The following is an 18,322-nucleotide window of genomic DNA, read 5'->3' as shown; positions in this document are numbered from 1 at the left end:
CATACAAGACGACAAATTGGGAACTATTACATTTAATTCTAGTAATTGAAGAATGAAGTGTCCTACATTGTTAAGTTTTATGGTAACATTAACCGTGGTATGTTACATTAATGCGGCACTTGCCGAACAAGTACCTTATAGCAGCATTCATTCCTCCAAAAGCCCCCCCCACCTTCTTAAAATTAACAAGACAAAAAATACAACTTAGATGTCCACATTTGTCCTGAAAGCTGTCCCTGAGAAGGTTATTATTGTTTTTTGAATAAACCAGTACAATCTATTTTCCACTATTACAGATAAACATTTCTGCTATTTGGGTTGTTTCACCATGCACCATGTTTTCCTTCCCCCATCAATAATAAAGGATTTTTTTTTTTTTAAACTGCATGAGTAAACCCGCTAAGAAAACAAGTCATCTGCAGACACAAACAGCACCTGAACTGACCATCGAACAAGTTTAACAGTCACTTTAATATCCTTTTTAAAAATATATTTCATTTGTTTGGATGCATAAAGAGGCAAAACAGGTACAAACACATTAGAAGGCAGCCTCCCAATATGAGTAAAAGGCCAACGCCGACAGCAGCAATGTGGATGAGCGCACTGCTCCGATTGCTAATAATGCACCGAGCTGCTACACCGGACCCCTGACCTCGGATCAGCTCAGAAAGAGCCGAGGAGACCAGACATGTGGAGTTACAGCAGCTTCTGTACAGATACAGCCCTCAATTGTATTCATATCTGTGAAAATCAGTCAAAGGTCTTACAACGATGCACACCAAATCTAGTTGTAAACATGTGTGCAAAATCAACACACACTCACGCACACATAGGAAGGATTGTATAATCAGTGTAATCTGATGCAACATGTGCAGTTAATCGTCAGCGAAAGTGATGCGACCAGGTCCTTCGCTTTTCATCCAGCGTCTGTAGCGCTTCCACCGTGGGTCTGTGGCCATTTTCAGTTTCATTTCATCCTCCTGCTCTTCTCTGTACACCTGGAAATGCAACCAAGGAGGGATTTTGTCAATACTGGAGTACAAACACCTTTTATTCAGGTACAAGGAGGTTTCTGACCTCATTGTTGTCATTATCGAATATTTTGAGGTACCATTTTTTATGGATAATCAAAGAAATTGTCCATTTAAAAAAGTGGAAATTTCAAGTATATATATAAAACATCAAATTATGGAAGTTTGTTTCTGCCGGTGAATAATAATAAAAAAAAAGGTTATTTTCAGAAAGTGTAGCAAAAAAAATGTAAATAAATTAAATCAAATTATGAGTTCATATCATGCAATTCTGCCTTTTTTTTCTTTGCAAACGTAGGAAATTGTGAATAGGAGGGAGGTTGTACCTCCCCCCCTACCAGGACACGTTTGTACCGAGAAAACCCCAAACCCACCTCATAGTTCTCTTTTATCCACAGCTGACGCTCCAGGAACGTTTGTCTCAGGTGGTCTTCCAGGCTGTCGAACTGTGCCTGGGACATTTTCATGTACTTGCGAATGATGTAGAGCTTCTCCTTCTCTCCGTACTCTTCGCCCCGAAAGGTGAAGCGATAAACCCATGAGAAATACCACGCCACACAGAGGCACATGTGATACGGAAACAAGATGATCCTGAACAGCAGGATGTCGGAGATGTTGGGCTTCTGGTAGCCTCCTTTAATGTCAATCTTGTTTTTGATGATGTCTCGGATGATCTCCTCTTCTTCTTCACGGATCTCCTCTTTGGAACGCCGGTTCTTGCCTTTCTCTTTGGTGCGGTTGAGCAAGCCTTGCTGCTTGGCCAGCTCGGTCGCCTGGATGCGGTACTTCGGGACGGTGGTAAGGTAGTTGATTGCTTCGGTGTAGCTGCTCCACCAGCTGTAATACTGTACAACAAAAAGGGTATTAAACTAAATACACTTACGGTTAAGTGCAAACGTTTGTACGCCTAGAGGGCTTTATAGCTTCTAAAACTGGACTTCTGGATGCCTTTGTGTGTTACTGTAAAATAAACTTTTCTAGTGGTAATAATAGCTCCACATCACATCATTTACCCAAGAACTCATTATGAATGCATGTACTATATAGACTTATAGCGTCACTATGCCATCTACTGCACTGGAACGGAATTGCACCGGAATCTGAAAATTAAAAAAAACTGTGATCCGGTCAGAATATTATTCATTTACGTCTCCGTGATGTATTTCCACATGTTACACAGATGAGGTTTGGAGCATGTAAACTGTCCAAAGGGACAAAACAGTTTTTTACATGAGAATCATCATGGTTTCGGTTACAGAATGCACCCCCTTTCTTGTCAGCAGTTGTCTTTCTACACCATCGCTTGGCCTTTTCTCAGCTTTTCAACTAAAAAAAAAACCTGAGATGGCTGATAGTTTATCCCTGAACCTGTCCCTAGAACTTTCTTGTGAACTATTAGCAATTCCTTGACTGGTATTTTAGATTCCAAAACCCAAGAATTCTTCCTTTTCTGAATGTATTGTTCTGTTCAATTGTCTTTGCATATAACCATGTTATTTTGTGTGTGAATCGCCTACCTGAAAAACTGAAATTGCACACACAGTTACGAGAATAACTATCCTAACGTCCACTCTGGGTGCCAGCCGTCTCCTGTAGTAAGTGTAATAGTGGCTGTAGTATTGCTCCGGGTGATCCAGCATGTAGTCATAGTCCCGACGGGATTCGTCATCCTGCAAGACATTTAAAAAGTCACATGAACATGATTTGCTTATCAAGCTGAGAACAACAGCATATTAAGTCAGTTTACTGCAGACATGGATAAAACGTAAAAGTCTTCATGCACCAGTCTTTTATACACCGAATCGTGGTGTGTTTTTTCTTTCTTTCGAGAGCGGCACAAATGGCTGCACAGTTATGTATATGCATATACTGTACATTGTCATTTATAATTCATATCAAATAATTTATATAATACTGGCTTTTTTCTCCAAGTTTAGTCGGGCGATATGATGAATGCTAAATGTAGATACCCACAATTTGCATTTCTAATATATTATAACACATTTATCTTATATTTTTCATAAAAAAAAAAAAAACAATACAATGACTATTAACTAATCTGACTCGAAGAAAATAGTGATGTGAAAAAAACTTTCACATTTTCTGTGTTCAATATTTCTAGAGTTTTTCTTTAAAAAAAAAAATAAAATAAAACAAACAAATAAATAAATAACGAAGCAAAAACTAATTTATTATACAATAATTTCCAAAGCATATTATTGAATTTTTTGTACCAGCGGTGCACCACTAAACAAAAAAAAAAAATCATGACATTCTAAAATACACTGAACCTATACAGCTAGATCATTAGCATACAATTGTGATCAATTCTGCCTTCATTTGCATACTACATTATGATAGGATGTGACGTTTTCTGACGTAATAACTACGGTCTAATCGTATGCACACGCAAGGCAGGTGAAAAAATCATAAAAAAGGTTTGAGGAAAAGTTCATAATGAAATGTGTCACTCACTTTCAGAGTTTCATAAGCTGTAGCGATGAGCAGAAACTTCTCATGCGCGCTCTCTGCAGTCTCTCCGGCCAGAGCAGGGTCTCCAGCCTGGAATCGGTCCGGATGGTATCTCCGGGCCAGCTGGCGGTACGCGCGTCCGATCTCCGCCTTGGACACGTCTCTGCTTACCCCGAGGACGTCGTAGCAGATCTGCGTACCGCAGTAAAGCCCATCGATCAGCGCTACAGCCCCGGGGATGCAAAGCGCCGAGATAAGGAGAACAACAGTCCACAAACCGAGGCGCAGAGCACACGGTATGGAAGCCGCCATGTCAGCATTCCCAGCGTGTCGCGCGTTAAAATGACGTGGCACGTAGCTACGTGGAGGGCTGATGGGAATTGTAGTTCGTCCGTCTCTGTCCAAAGACGTTCTCTTCACATTTGTATATATATATATATATATTTTTAAATAAATAATATTTAATTATTGTTTTTGATTTTATATAATCTCACGTTTATTATCTCTTTAGGAAAACTGGCTAACAATTCAATAAAAAGCTAAATCGTCTTTGAATTTAGATAAAAGAAAACGAGCTAGCGTTAGCATGTGACTAGCAGCGTCATAGTTTTGATATTTGAAGCCATTTCCCCCCCCCCAAACGTCCTGAAAACTAAAACGCACACAATATGACGTAATGACAACTAACAAGAAAAGTTGGGAAAATTCTGTGCTCCCATTTTTATTTTATTTTTTGCACCTACCAACTAAAGTTTCTGTAACGTTTCCGCAAAATTCTCTTACAGAAAGTTCACCAAGGGACTGCGTTTTACATGGTATTCCCTGTGTAGACATGGCATTTATATAAAACATTACATATAAATTTATTACTAGCGTGAGTGGATCTTTCAATATTCTGTATTAAATATAACGATTATTATTATTATTATTATTATTATTATAGCAAGACATCTTGGAAACAATGACAAGCTTATTTTCTCCAAGGTACATGGTCACATGGTTATTTGAAGGTTAGAAAACACTTTTTATTGTAAAATAATATGTAAGCAGGAAATAAACCACAAGGTCTGGCCACAGAATGACTCAGGAACCAAAAAACTCTCACCGCCTTCTCCAGAAAAATTTTTCTATAATGAACAACTTGTCAACAATGTGCAGCTGACAATTGTTTATAGAAATGACTTCCAATTTAATCTTATTATATATATAATTTCTAGCTTTGTGTTTGCATCTGTCCAACTTAGGTACGTGTTTTAGCCTGGGGAGCAGCTGGTACCTAAAAAAAAATGGAGAATCAGATGAAGATGCTACTTGAGCGATCAGAGAAGACTGATTAATTAAATTCTCTCCATCTCTCACTCAGTAAATAATGTCTAGTAAATAATCGATTGAATATTGTGTTCCACACTGATGGGTGACAATTTATTTTCGATACCAGCGCTGCATGCAGTCTCAGTAATTCCAGCTGCAAGACAAATCAGAAATTGACATTTATGTGCTGGGTTCAATAGTAACTAGTTGCACTTCAGTCACTTGTCTCAAATGCACCTCCATCGACTGGTGATTACATTTTCCAGTCATCTTCATGATCAAGTTAAAAGACACATTAGGATTCTCTGAATGTGAACGTTTGACACGGCCTCACACACAAGCTACACAATGATTATATACAATCACCAAAAATACTTTGGTGCTATTTTAGGCTTCATTATTTTACCTCCATATTATCTGAAAGCTTACATAAAAAAAAGAAAAAGAAAGGCTTCAAGATTCTACAATACGGTGTTTTCTTTTTTTTTTAATCATACAAAAGAGATCAGTAAAAGACAAGTTTTTCTGACAAAAACATCTAACACGGTGCTTTACTGACCTTCATTTCAGGGAATTTACAGTATACGTCAGTGTTCGAACAAAAAAAAAAAAAAAAAGGTGGTATTGCTTTTTTTTCACCCACATACGCAAAACATAACATTCAGAACGTAAAGCCAAATAAAAGAACTTGCTGCAGTTTGTTGTACTGCATAACAGTCCATTCAGAAGCTCTGTACAATAACATATCACAGACACACGTGTGCATTATTGTAACCGCATGATAGAGTTGATTAGCAGTGTACACACTGTATGTACAAGGACTGGCAGCATCTCCTGGCATGGTAAACAGAGGCCTCTAGATGCTGCGCGATTGAAAGAGGGGGAAAAAAATAAAAATAAAAAAACATTTTTGGTTGTCACAGTAGAAAACGCTGCATGCGCGATACAATACATTTCCTGTAAAACAAGAAAATGCTTATATTTAAAAATAACACTTCGAAAGGAACAGAGGAGATTTTCTTTAGCTTTATACACAAGCAAAAAAAAAAATATCTACAAAAAAACAAAACTCTAAAGGGGTGTGTGTGTGTGTGTTCTCCAGACAGAACTTAAAAGGGGGAACCAATAGACAATCTAATGTGTTACAGAGCACATCCTTTCCATGTGATCATAATGAGAGAAACAAGCTGTGGAGATGACTTGTCTTATCTGCGATAGCGCCCTCTTTCTTTCTCACGGTCACGGTCTCTGATGCGATCTCTGTTACGGTCACGTTCGCGGCCTCTCTCTCTTTCACGCTCTCGCCGGGCGTCTCTTGGTCGTTCGCGTTCTCTCTGGCGCTCGCGCTCTCTGGGCCGGCTTCTGCGGCCGCTCACCACCGCCTGGGTGCGTCGCAGGAAGTCGTCCACGCGCATGTCGTAATCGTGCTGCAACACATCAGCATTAAACCCGATTGTACAAGACCAGATTTCAAACTATTCTTTTTTTCAAATAGCTATTTTATTTATAAAAATTGTAATGCTAAACAAACGGCAAGACGAACTATGGATCAAATTTGTGGACACCTGACCATAAGATTGGTATATGCTTTCTGAACATCCAATTTCACATTTAATCCCCAAACCTCCACTCTTTCGGAAAGATGTTCCACTACACATTGGAGTGCGCTTGTGACAATTAGTGGGGACTATTTTGAAGGTGATTGTGTAAACGTAAATAAATAAATATTGTAAACAGAGCAAGTCTCGAAACGTTTTAATATCACCTCGTAAATATGATCATATGGCATTACATTCAGAGTGAAACAATGCTCAAATAATGCCTTACCAGACTGGAGGAGAAAGAACGAACGACCCTCTTCTCCCTGAAACGTGCCTCATGGGGCATAGGGTGATGACCAGAGTAGGGCGGGTGAGCCTGAGGTGGGGGAGGATGGTGTTGGTAATATGGGTGGTGAGGAGGCTGATCCATTCCCGGATATGGTGCCTTCAGGGGAACAGAAATAATCTAATTATTAAACATACAAAAAAAAAAGTTACAGCGATATGTAAACTATAAATAAGGCTTAAATGATGCTCTGTAATTGTACTGACCATCCCTTGCCATGGAGGTGGAGGCCCAATGCTGTGATGGAACTCCCGCATGTAATCATTGTACGACTGCAGAAAACAGATTCATCATTACTACTGATAATTATTCATTTCATCGTTCACCAAAATATAAAATGTTCCCAAAAGGAAACGGTGGGTGATTCTAAACTCACGCCATTGAGGAAAACATCTCTCCTTACACCAGAAAATCGCCTGCAAGAAAAATAAAGTTTACAATTAAAAAAAAACCCACACATATTACAAATAATGTCTCGAGTAAAGATAATGGTTGTGGAGGAGAGCGAGAGAGCGGTACCTGTCCACAGGCTGGTTGCGTGGGTCTTGCATAAAACCTGAACAACCAGGAAATCACCGATGGTAAGACAATTAGTGGGAATCAAAGCAAAAAATAAATAAATGAAATTGAAATATACAAACAATAAGCAAAACAAAACAACAACAAAAAAGACTACACTCAAATTGATAATACATTACAAATAATACAAAAAGCTACATATTACTTTAATACAGTACATTGAATACTGCGCACAAATTTGGAAAGCAAGCACTCAATGAACGTGTTTGCAAAACAGAATTGTTGTTATTGATCCTGTGCTCTGACGAACAGTGCGAGATATTGACCTGGTCTCTGGGGGAACTCGGGAGGATAGTCAATCCGGGGTCGCTTCCTGTTGTGCATGTCATATTCCTCTGGACGATGCCTACATGAATCAGGCAGGTTAGTATGAAGTTACTGTTGTAAAACTTTTTAGCATTTTCTCCCCATTAGAAAAAAATCTTTACAACGAGCTCTTTCAAACATCTGTAACGCTTCATTATTAAAAATGTTTAAAGGAATTAATACACAACCGTTACAGGGATGTAATCTTTTCAACACAAGTTCAAACAACATCAAACAGATTTTGTGGTATGTGCTTTAGAAGAAAGCATGAAATAAATGTGACAGTTGACATAATGAACTAGGTGCTGAAGAGTGAACCTGCCCTGGACTGAATTCCCTGGCTCATTCATTTTGCAGAGAATATTTAACACATTGTGATGGCATTTCCAGACACTTATTATACTCGTTGGGTCCATTTTAAGCAACCTGCCTTCACAGCAACACTTCCCCTGAAGCTTAATTATACTGATTGTTTATTAAATAATGCATACATGCAAAGGAAAATTCTGAACCCGACTTTCTAGACAACAAACCCTATTTGCAGCCTAAACTGTTTAACCCACAATATGTCCACATTTTGTTGTTTTTAATAATTTAAAACTCATAGAAGAAATCATAAAACCACCCTTCGAATGCATAAGATGCGGAAACAACCTTAAATACGAATGGCAAACGTTCATAGAAACGCCCGGCATGAGTGCACTGAACAATCAGAGTAATCTCCAACTTCCTCTCGCAGGGTTGATGATATGAATTAAAAACATTACTCTCTATCCTCACATGACAGGCAGACAGGCAAACTGCAACTTGTTTTGTGCCCTAGAAAGAGCATCTCTGGCTTATACTAATAATGTTTTTGCTCCAAAACATCATCAGACTTGTATAAAAAAACCCACCTAGAATAGAACCAAATAAGTAGAAAAACCAAAACAGTAAAACAAAAGGAAAAATAAAAAATTAAATAAATGAAAAAAGGAATTCTGTTTGAAAGTGTGACATACCGCTTTCTTGTAGTTTTGTGACTGTTAACGCTGGAAAATATTTATGATAGCAAAAGTTCATACAACAGTCCAGCTTACTCTTTAGCCGTATATGGCCTGGTAAAGACATTTTACTTGATCGGCCTGGTAAGGCAGAAGTGGTGCAATAAGATGTGATGCAGTCCATTTAAAAGGAAACAAAAATAGACAAAAGAGGAGCTCCAGCCACTTGAAATAACCCCCATGGTGAACCCCTCACAAGTACTTCTCGTGTGGTACACAGTCCATGGAAGCATCAGTGGAATCTGACACAAAGGGAGGGGAGATGAGGTGGAGACAGGGTGTGCTTTTGCCCTACACCAGCTTAGTCCGTCAGGGTTGATTTGAACATGACAGCCTACCTACCACCGGCTGGAAGACAGGGAGGAGTATTCTTAAAGGGATCAGGAAAGGGGGAGGTATTTCTTTTTTTTGCCATGACAAACATCCACAGTCCTTGAGTAAAGGTTGGGGGTTATTGGATCAGAGCCTGAAAACCATCAAACATCCTTACACAGGTAGGGTTTTTTTTGTTGTTTTTTTTGCTCAGTCCTTTTTTTGGGGGCCGTTTGTGTTTCTGCTCGAGTCGAGTAAATATGAGCTCATTTCGGGCACACTTTCAGAAGCAGCAAAAGTTCATACACAGCAGAGCTATAAGGGACAGTCCCTGGCATCATTTCAGTCCATGGGCATTGCATGATGCAGAAACAGAACTGGCCTATCTCTCCCCAGGAAGCTCAGCTTGCCTCATCCCCTGGCCCTCTCTTTCCTTCTCTCACTCTTTTTTCTGCTACGCTCTTCACACACAGCTATCGACATTCAAAACACCCATCCAAGCAGTTTTTTTTTTTGGACAGGACCGGAACACCAGTGAAAGAGTCCCAAAATATTCTCTTCTTGAAAGATTTTTTTTGTGTGTTTAAACAACCAATGCTTTCTGCCTCTCAAATGGATGGGCCATCTTCTGCTTATATATTACGGCTCCTTTAAATAGTCCCATATAAGACTGGGTCTATCCCTCATGGAAATTCCTGAAAGAAAAGGCTTTTGCAAACAGTAAAACACAGACTCATCTACAAAGAGAATGCACCTTAATGCTACCGCTACAGAAAATGTCAGGCTAAAGCGAATAAGGAGTTAACATTGGGATTTTTAACATTAACGTACATTCATTCAGTATAGAAAACGCTACGCTTTTTAAGTGTTACGCTTCTTTCAGAAGGACATTTCAGAATGAACATTAACAGCAACAACAGAACAGCTGGGTGTGTAGGCTCCGGTGAGCTCTTGGCCGGCTCGTTTTCAGGCTCTTCTCTGAGGACTCGAAGATGACGAGTAGGAAGAAGGAAACAACAACACGCTTCCTTCGTGCCCGTCATGTGACACATGTGCGCACTAGCAGTCCAAAGAACATTTCTAACCTTCCCAGGTCTCGGGGGGCGGGCTCTCTGTGCGGGGGACGGCCCCGGGATCGAGGCTCCGAGTGCGTCCTCCTCTTGTGGCGCATTTTGTGAATAACCTGATACAAGTCAATGCTCTCATCCGGAGGGAAGAGCATGCACAGCTGTAGGCCACAGTTCGTCTCGATCTCCTGCAGACACGAAACAAATTTTCAGGTCAAATGGAGACAAAATTTTTTCTTTTAAACAAAGAATAAGAAACAGAAGAGACAGACAAAAAGTGGACCAACCTGTCCATCGCGTCCGATCTTTACAGGCTTGTGTTCGTTCCAGGAATTGGTAAGGTGTGCTGACTTTGTAAAAGGTAACTCCCGCCTGTAATGTGCACAAACAGAAACATTCAATCACGTGTTCTCTGTGAAGGACCATTTACATTCTTCATAACTCAAAGATACCTGCATATCCAGTCGATTTTGAAGACTCCGCCAAGCATCTTAGCGTTCATGCCTGCAGGCAGGACCCAGTGGATGGGAGAACCTCCATGATGAGACTCAGATGATAGTCGAGCAAAACCTAAAAAGAACCCAAAACAATACATCAAAGAATGCAGGATCATTGTAAAACATTTCTATCCAATTTATCCTTAGACATCTGACCTTGAAATTTACCGCTTTCCCTGACCGAAAAAACAAGGATGACGCTTCTAGCCGAACGGAACGCCGCGTTCAACTTTCTCTCGTTCACAGGCAGGGTTGACCATACTCCCTGGAGGCAAAGCATGTTAGATGTTAAGCAACAAACTGCCTATTAAAATCTCTCCTCATTACAGATAAGTAATATTACTACAAAATATAACATCATACACACCTTTGCTTTGGCAAGAGAAACATTCTCATGGTTGTTGCTCTTGATTAGAAAGAACCTAGCCTCTCTCAGCACGTATTTCAGCTTGCTGGTTTGATCTAGGTAATGAAACAAAATCCTTGAGAACACGAAAAGCGGAAATTTCCAACTACGGCACTAGCTTTCTTTGAGCTTTTGTGAGGGTTTCTTACCTTTTCTCACGGCACGTACGGAGGATGACAACTTCTCGTGCTTCTTTTCGGACCCTGTGGGCAGCAAACACCAAGCGTTGGTGTGGTAAAACAGAAATGATACTTTTGGTGAATTGGTGGGCATTTTATATGCATGTGTGATGTCAATTAATATACAAATGCTTGTGTAGCTTTATTTGACACTCTTTGATGCAGATTAATGACTAGATCGTAGAATGGAAAAATGCAGTTTAAATGTTTGTGCAAGGAAAATAGCAATAGCTCAATTTTCTGGCAATGCACAGACAAACTTAGTGTGCAGAGCCTCTAAAGTGATCTAGATCTAAAGGAATTTTTATTTTCTGCATATAATCCTGCCCACCAGAATAAGATAGAAGTCACAGTAATTCTCGTTAACTGCATTCAGAAACCTCTGAAAAATAATCAAACTGTACCTTTGTTGGAAATTTACACTATACCAGGTGGCCAACAGATGTGCATCAACGCAACGGTATTAAATACCACACTCTGTAATCTGACCTGCTCTGCCGCTGAATGACAAGTGGCCTACACTTTAAAAAGTATACATTAACGACAAAACATTGTTTGCCAGATGTTATCCATGATTCCTTGATGAGAATATGATTTAGCTTTATAATGCTTCCAGGGCAGAGGCAGGTCAGCTTACACGGTCATAATCATACAAAAAACTAACCTCTTCTAAAATTAATAATTAGTTTAATTAGTGCATGAGCCTATTTGTGCAATACTGAATTATTTGGGATTATTTAATACCTGTGCATGATTCTGAAGCTGAGCTTCCACTTCTATCAAAAACGATTGGTGATATCCCTCTAGCGTGCTTCTTCTCTTTTCTTTCCTTATCTAAATAGTAAACGGGAGAACAAGCCCCTTCTGTTAGATTGTATATATTTATGCGTGTATAAATGTCTTCTCTAGATGACCTGGGCTTTGATTTCTAGCTCTGCACTTTATATATCTGATCTTGAAATGAACACACCCAGGTAGTAACCTGTAGCGAAAATGTCTGACAACAAGTGATCTAATAACATTACAGAACGATTCTGCAGTCACCTATAGCCTTGTTTGCTTAAAAGGACCAAAAAAAAAAAGGGGATGAAGGAATGTCAAGTGAATGATTAAGACGGTACATTCGAACTAATTGCACAGTATTTAGACAGTCTATTATGAAGCAATTAATCCTATACAATCACCATTGAAATGTTTTTAATATTGTGGGACTTCCAGTTGCATGTCTGGAAACATTAGACATGCTTTTTGTCATTCATTAAAAGATTCAGTGGACTGTTCACACGAGACGTTATCTAATCCGACATGTTTACATGTGCCGGTGCTAACTTTGTGGCATGCGCACATTAGCCCATGTCCTGTCCTGTCCTTATGTAGTACCTTTATTTCTTATGCATGCTATTTTTATATAAAGTGTTGCTCTTAATGAAGCAACATTCTCTGTTGAGAGAGGAAAACCTTCAAGAGGAACAACCATCTCTGCAGCACTCCACCAGTCATGCCTGTATGGTAGAGTGGCCAGATAAAAGCCACTTCTCTGTAAAAAGCACGACAGCCCACCTTGTTTGGCAAAGGCACCTGAAGGACTCTCAGACCATGAGGAACAGAACCTGAACTCTTTGACCTGAATGCCAAGATTCCAGTCTGGAGGAAACCAGGCACTGCTCATCGCCTGGCCAATACCATCCCTACAGTGAAGCATGGTGGTGGCAGCATTATGCTGTGGGGATGTTTGTCAGCAGCAGGAACTGGGAGACTGGTCAGGATCGGGTGAAAGATGAATGCAGCAATGTACACTGACATCTTTGGAAAAAAAACCTGCTCCAGAGTGCTTTTGACCTCAGACTGGGGCGACGGTTCATCGTCCATCAGGACGACTACCCTAAGCACACAGCCAGGATAACAAAGGATTGGCAATAGGACAAATCTGTAAATGTCATTGAGTGCCCCAGCCAGACTTGAACCCGAATAAAAATTTTGCAATATGGCTGTGACTTGACATGAAATGTGGAAAAGGTAAAGCGCAGTGAATATTTTCGGATGCACTGTATGTTGTAATATAGGCCTGGGCTGAAATTTCACAAAATTGTAGACACTGTTTGCCTTTTACGTCATGTTCTCTGCTTAAACTGTCCAAAGTTAATGCTTGTCTTTCATGTACGCACACAGTTAAATAAACACGGTTTGAACTTGACCAGAAGATAAATGTTTTACGTATTAGAATTAACATCATACAGTTCAGCGCAAGCTTTGCAAATTTGACAGACAGGAAGGTGTCATCACATTAACACCCACTTATATAAGCAGGGAATTAAATGTCAACTAAATATTAAAATCCCAACAAATACCAATTATAGCCCATCAAAATTCAGTGGTTATGATCATGAATAATAGATAAGCTGTGATAGGCTGAATACAAGACCATCGATCGTTGCGGACAAAAAAAAAAAAAAAAAAAAAAAAAAAAAGAAGTTTTGCAACAGAATAGACTGCAGTCGATAACATCCGGAAAATACCAGACTGTGCTCTGAATTTTGCTTCAGCTGAAAATAAATGTGCTTAATTCAGCTCCAGCTCCAGTCAACACTGCTGCATTATGTGATGTTAAGCAGAATACGGTATCTGGGATCAAGCTGACCGCTAGGACTGTTATCAGATGCTCACCTGAAGCCTCAGAGCCTGAGGCGGAGTGCACCGACTCGCCCTCTGAAAAGGACACAGACTCTGACTGTGACTCGCTTGCTTCGCTGCGTGTGTCGTAGTCGTTCTGCTCGTTCCCTTCCTGCTGGTCTCCATCCTCCAGCTCATAGTCTTCATCCTCATCTTCTCCTTCTTCTCCCTCAACATCCTCTTCCTCCTCTTCATCGTCTGGGCCCTTCTCTCCTTCATCATCCTCATCCTCCATCACCTCTTCTTCCTCACAGTCAGAGCGGTTGCCTTCAGAGGAGCCTGCGGAACTACCCGTCTCCTGCTCTGAAGCGTACTCTTCCGACTGTGCTTCTTCCTCGTCTTTCGAGGAACGGCTGACCCGGCCCAGGCTCTCTTCACTCGTCCTCCTCAGCTTCTAAACGCACAAATATGAAAGACTGTTTATATTATCCGTGCATCATTCACCATGTTTAAAGAGGAAAGTGTTTCTATTTCACCAAAACCACATTGAGCCATGCCCCTCTAACCACACACATGTACACACCTGATTCAGTTCTGGCATCAGTGGCTTGATCCTTCTATGGTGGTCTCTGCTGTGTCCTTTGGACAGATCAGTCCGGGGAGCTCGCCCTCTGCCAGAATGGTTCCTCCTGTCTTCGTAGAAGTCATCAGGGTGGTGTCTGCCTCTCATGCTGATCACCTTTTTCCCAATGGCTCTACTGGATGATACTGACCTCTTAACTAACTGCCTGGTGGAGTGGCCAGAAGACCTCAGTCGCTTTGCATCGTGGCTGTCCCCACGTTCGTTCTTTCGCTTGGAACCTATAATCATAAAAAAAAAAAAAAAAATAGTTTAGTAAAACAACCGTGTAGATGTTTAAAATTGTTGTCACAGTGCCTGATTAGACTTCACAATTGTCATCCATCACAGAGAACCAGTTAGTGACCCATCAATGTGTGTTAAAATTATTCCCAATAGTCTATTCTCTTCATTTCATTGCTTTTCTCTCGGTTGCGCTGCTTCTAGGATTGTTTATGTAAGGGTTTCCATTTAATCATATTTCAGCCATCATGGGTTGCCAAAAGCAAAGAAATCCGCTTTAAGGCCTTCGGAATTAATAGCACAGGCACTTGCAGCTTAAAAAAAGGTTGCATTAACCAATCAGATTTCGAGTTGCCAACATGCGGGCCATCTAGCAGGCGTACAATGTCATTTTCACGTCCTTGCATAGTCAGAATGCGCACTAGACAGAGCTTGCAAACCGCGTCTGCAGCAAACTGCACAAGCTCGAATATATGTGTGGATTTAATCGCTGTTTTTTCATTCTACGATTGCTGACAGGAGAAGAAATGAATTTAGACGTTGATTTATTTACAAGACATTATCAAGATGGACTTTTTAAGAAAAGCTGGACACTGGAAAGCTCATCCAAAACAGTTCAAAAACAGTTTTAACCATTTATACCTTTGTGTTTTGTTTTCTGTTGAATTTCCACAAAAACAAACCTTTTGCTTTCATTTTATATTAACAGGAAAACTGCATTCCCATGGTTTCAATGGCCTGAGAACTGGTAAGGTAATGGAAGTTAGAGGTTAGTATCAATGCTCCGGGTAGAGATGATGTATGTGGGTGGTGCAGCTGAGGCTCCAGTGAAAGGAGACTTTCAGTGTTCATCGGGCTTCTTGCTTTAGTAATGCCATTTATTTTTTATTACTTGATAATATTGATGGTGTCTATAGTCGTGGCCTCATAATGATGGTATTAGGGATTGACCTGATTCAGGTAGGACACCACTGAAAGCCTAGGTATGAAAAGGATTAGTAGAAGTGATGGCTCAGTGGTTGAAGCTTTGGGAAAATGATCAGGAGACAGGTTGCATGTTCAAATCCCAGAAATGCAATCCTCAAATACATCCTGTTACACTAAACAGCTTGGATAAAATAGAACAATACATACAAATAATACAATTTATCGGCCACAGTAACACACACACACACCTTTCTTGTCGTTCAGGTCATGTTCACTTTCAGGGTTGTAGAGCTCGTCATCTTGATCTGGAGCATCGGTCAAGATATCCTCCAGAACATTAAGCTCTCCATCTAAAAGAAAAAACAAAAATATATATAATTAGTAGATACGTATCTTCATCTTATTATTTTCGTCTGACGACATAAAGCAACAGCGAATGTGAAGCTTTTCTGGCTGATGCAGAAATGCTAGTTATCGCTATTAAAGCTAGCAAGTAAACACTTCGTGCAGCTAAGAAATGAGCTAAGCTAACCTCGTAAAATAACATCAATTACTACTAATAATCATTATAATAATGTGAATAATTATATCAAATAGGTTGTTGTGCTTAATTATCATAATAATAACGCCAATTTAACGGAGCTATGAAAAATAAAATACAACGTGAGTAGACAAAGGGTGTAAGCTAAGCGCCGACATGCTAACGTTAGCTAGCTTCATGACTGTACCTTTGTCGTCTCGCCTATCGACGGCCATCTTTAAGAGCCGTTATGTTGTTGTTTTTTTAGGAGACTTTAAGTCGCCCTGTTTGTCCTCCTCTTCAGAACCCAGTGTATTTTTCTATAACAATCTTTTAGCTACATTAAAACAGAGAACATGGACATTTAGGTCAATGTTTTTGTCCGTGTCCGAGCGCTCGTCTAAAATGGCTGAACGCTTCCTCTAGCTCTGCACCGCCTCTGCGGCAAGGGTTGCCAGATTGAACCAAAAGGTTGCCAGTTTATTCGAGATTCCTTCTCCTCTCATTGTTTGCATTGTGTACGTCTCGGACACTTGACTGTTTAATTCCTCTCTATATTATTGTATTAGTTTCAAACTAAGTTCCTTTACAGTGTATAAAAAGAGCACAGGGCTGCCAAATTTGATAGGTTGCCAGATTGAGTTAGAAAACGTGTAACAACAACAATTGGGAAAGAGGGTGGCCTTTCAAGATAGACTAGCCACCCCTGTGCCACCCCTGTGCCACCCCTGTGCCACCCCTGTGCCACCCCTGTGCCACCCCTGTGCCACCCCTGTGCCACCCCTGTGCCACCCCTGTGCCACCCCTGTGCCAGTATATATTCGTTCTTACATGTGCATCAAGATGATGTATAGGAAACTCATTTATATACACATTTCATATATATTTAAAACATATTTATTTATTTACAACATTTGGCAGATACCCTTATCCAGAGCGACTTACAGATATCTCAGTTATACAGCTGATAAATTAAGGGTTAACGGTTAAGCGTAGCGGCTTGGTGGTGCTAGGATTTGAACCCATGACTTTCGATCAGAAGTCTTACACCAGAATATCTTATCCACTATTCTACCAATTCCCTATAAATGGTAGTAAGTAAGAGATTTTCCGTTACAGCCTTTACATAAACATTACAGCACAGTAAAATTCATTTATCGCATATCCCAACTTGTTAGGAAGTTGGGGCTAGAGCGGAGGGCCAGCCATGATACAGCGCCCTGTTGATTGCAGACAAGGACCTAAAGTCTGGAACTGCAAAAGATGTTTAGAAATAAAATTTTAAACATGGCCTATAATGCGTTATCTTTGTGAAAAATAATTTTTAATATTATATTAATTAAGAGTCATATCTTTTCAAAATTTTTTACTAACACCATTTACTAAAGAGCATGTGATTTTAAGTTCCAGTAACTCAAGATAAATAACACAATTTCTCATTGACAGGTGGCTTCAATGATGGAACAATCATATATAATTTCCATAAAGAAACTACATTCGTTTTCAGAAATACATGGCAAAATAAAAATAAAAAATAGTTCCAAATAGCATTGGTACTTCATTAATCTAACTTATTATAGTCAAGCACACATGCTTGTTGGTTTGCCACAGAAATGGCTCAGTTACGGAAAATCTGACAGGGGTGACAATACGTGATTCAAGGCGTCAAGAAGTGAAGTCAAGAAGCTTTTATTGTCATTTTAACCATATAAAGCTGTACACAGTGAAATGAGACAACATTTGTCCTGAACCCTGATGCTACATAAAACAACGTTCGAACAGTAAATGCAAACAAATACAGGATAATGGCATTAAAGACTTAATTATCTTCAAAGAACACCCAGGATGCCTTGGGTGTTCATTAGTATGAAAACTATTGCCTGAATAATGGAAGCACAGTAAGGTTACATCACATTTAGATAAGCAATTTTATAAGTCAAACTTTATTAACATAAATTTACAATTAGGCAAATATATATTTTGTTAAAGAAATATTAAGCACTTGGAAAAGAGTGGTTTATATCCCAACTACTCCGTGTAAACTACTCTTCACAGTACATTTGATTAAGGTCATGTAGCACAAACATACAGTTTAGTGTCGTTTTTTACAGCAAACATAACATTTTAAGAGGAATAAATGACAAAAAACTCCTGATTCAAACTCGCCACAACACCCGTGGCCTTATTTGCATTTGTAGTTGAAAAGAAGGTTTTGGTCTCATTATAATTTTAATAGATCAGTGTTTACCTCATTAATATCATTCTATTAATAGATTGTGTGCTTGGAGTCTATTCACATAAACTGAGTAGATC

The 18,322-nt window shown here is 39.7% G+C and overlaps 2 protein-coding genes across 5 annotated transcripts; both read right to left on the bottom strand.

Annotated features, from left to right (window-relative positions):
* Positions 1-452: 452 nt before the first annotated feature.
* On the bottom strand, positions 453-3,906 carry dnajc25 (DnaJ (Hsp40) homolog, subfamily C, member 25). The gene is made up of 4 exons (XM_046838721.1): positions 3,507-3,906; positions 2,549-2,701; positions 1,406-1,876; positions 453-998 (listed from the first exon to the last, which is right to left on the bottom strand). Exons 1-4 carry the CDS (start codon positions 3,813-3,815, stop codon positions 876-878), a joined length of 1,056 nt encoding a protein of 351 aa, XP_046694677.1. The 5' UTR covers positions 3,816-3,906; the 3' UTR covers positions 453-875.
* Positions 3,907-5,451: 1,545 nt separating this feature from the next.
* On the bottom strand, positions 5,452-16,452 carry ythdc1 (YTH domain containing 1). 4 transcript variants are annotated; one of them, XM_046838716.1, is made up of 17 exons: positions 16,218-16,452; positions 15,738-15,839; positions 14,284-14,561; positions 13,755-14,154; positions 11,835-11,924; positions 11,061-11,114; positions 10,873-10,967; positions 10,662-10,770; positions 10,461-10,578; positions 10,296-10,380; positions 10,027-10,196; positions 7,547-7,626; positions 7,221-7,257; positions 7,078-7,117; positions 6,908-6,973; positions 6,642-6,821; positions 5,452-6,241 (listed from the first exon to the last, which is right to left on the bottom strand). In XM_046838716.1, the coding sequence occupies exons 1-17, from the start codon at positions 16,243-16,245 to the stop codon at positions 6,020-6,022; spliced, it is 2,154 nt and encodes a 717-aa protein (XP_046694672.1). In that variant the 5' UTR covers positions 16,246-16,452; the 3' UTR covers positions 5,452-6,019. The 4 variants fall into 4 exon arrangements, with proteins under 4 accessions (XP_046694672.1, XP_046694674.1, XP_046694675.1 ...); XM_046838718.1 differs by having other exon boundaries at positions 6,642-6,800; XM_046838719.1 differs by lacking the exon at positions 11,835-11,924.
* Positions 16,453-18,322: the final 1,870 nt, after the last annotated feature.

This window comes from Silurus meridionalis, chromosome 25, assembly GCF_014805685.1.
Source record: "Silurus meridionalis isolate SWU-2019-XX chromosome 25, ASM1480568v1, whole genome shotgun sequence".
In the NCBI taxonomy this organism is placed as follows: Eukaryota; Metazoa; Chordata; class Actinopteri; order Siluriformes; family Siluridae; genus Silurus; species Silurus meridionalis.
Note: the sequence above shows the minus strand (reverse complement) of the source record. Positions and strands in the feature narration are given on the sequence as shown.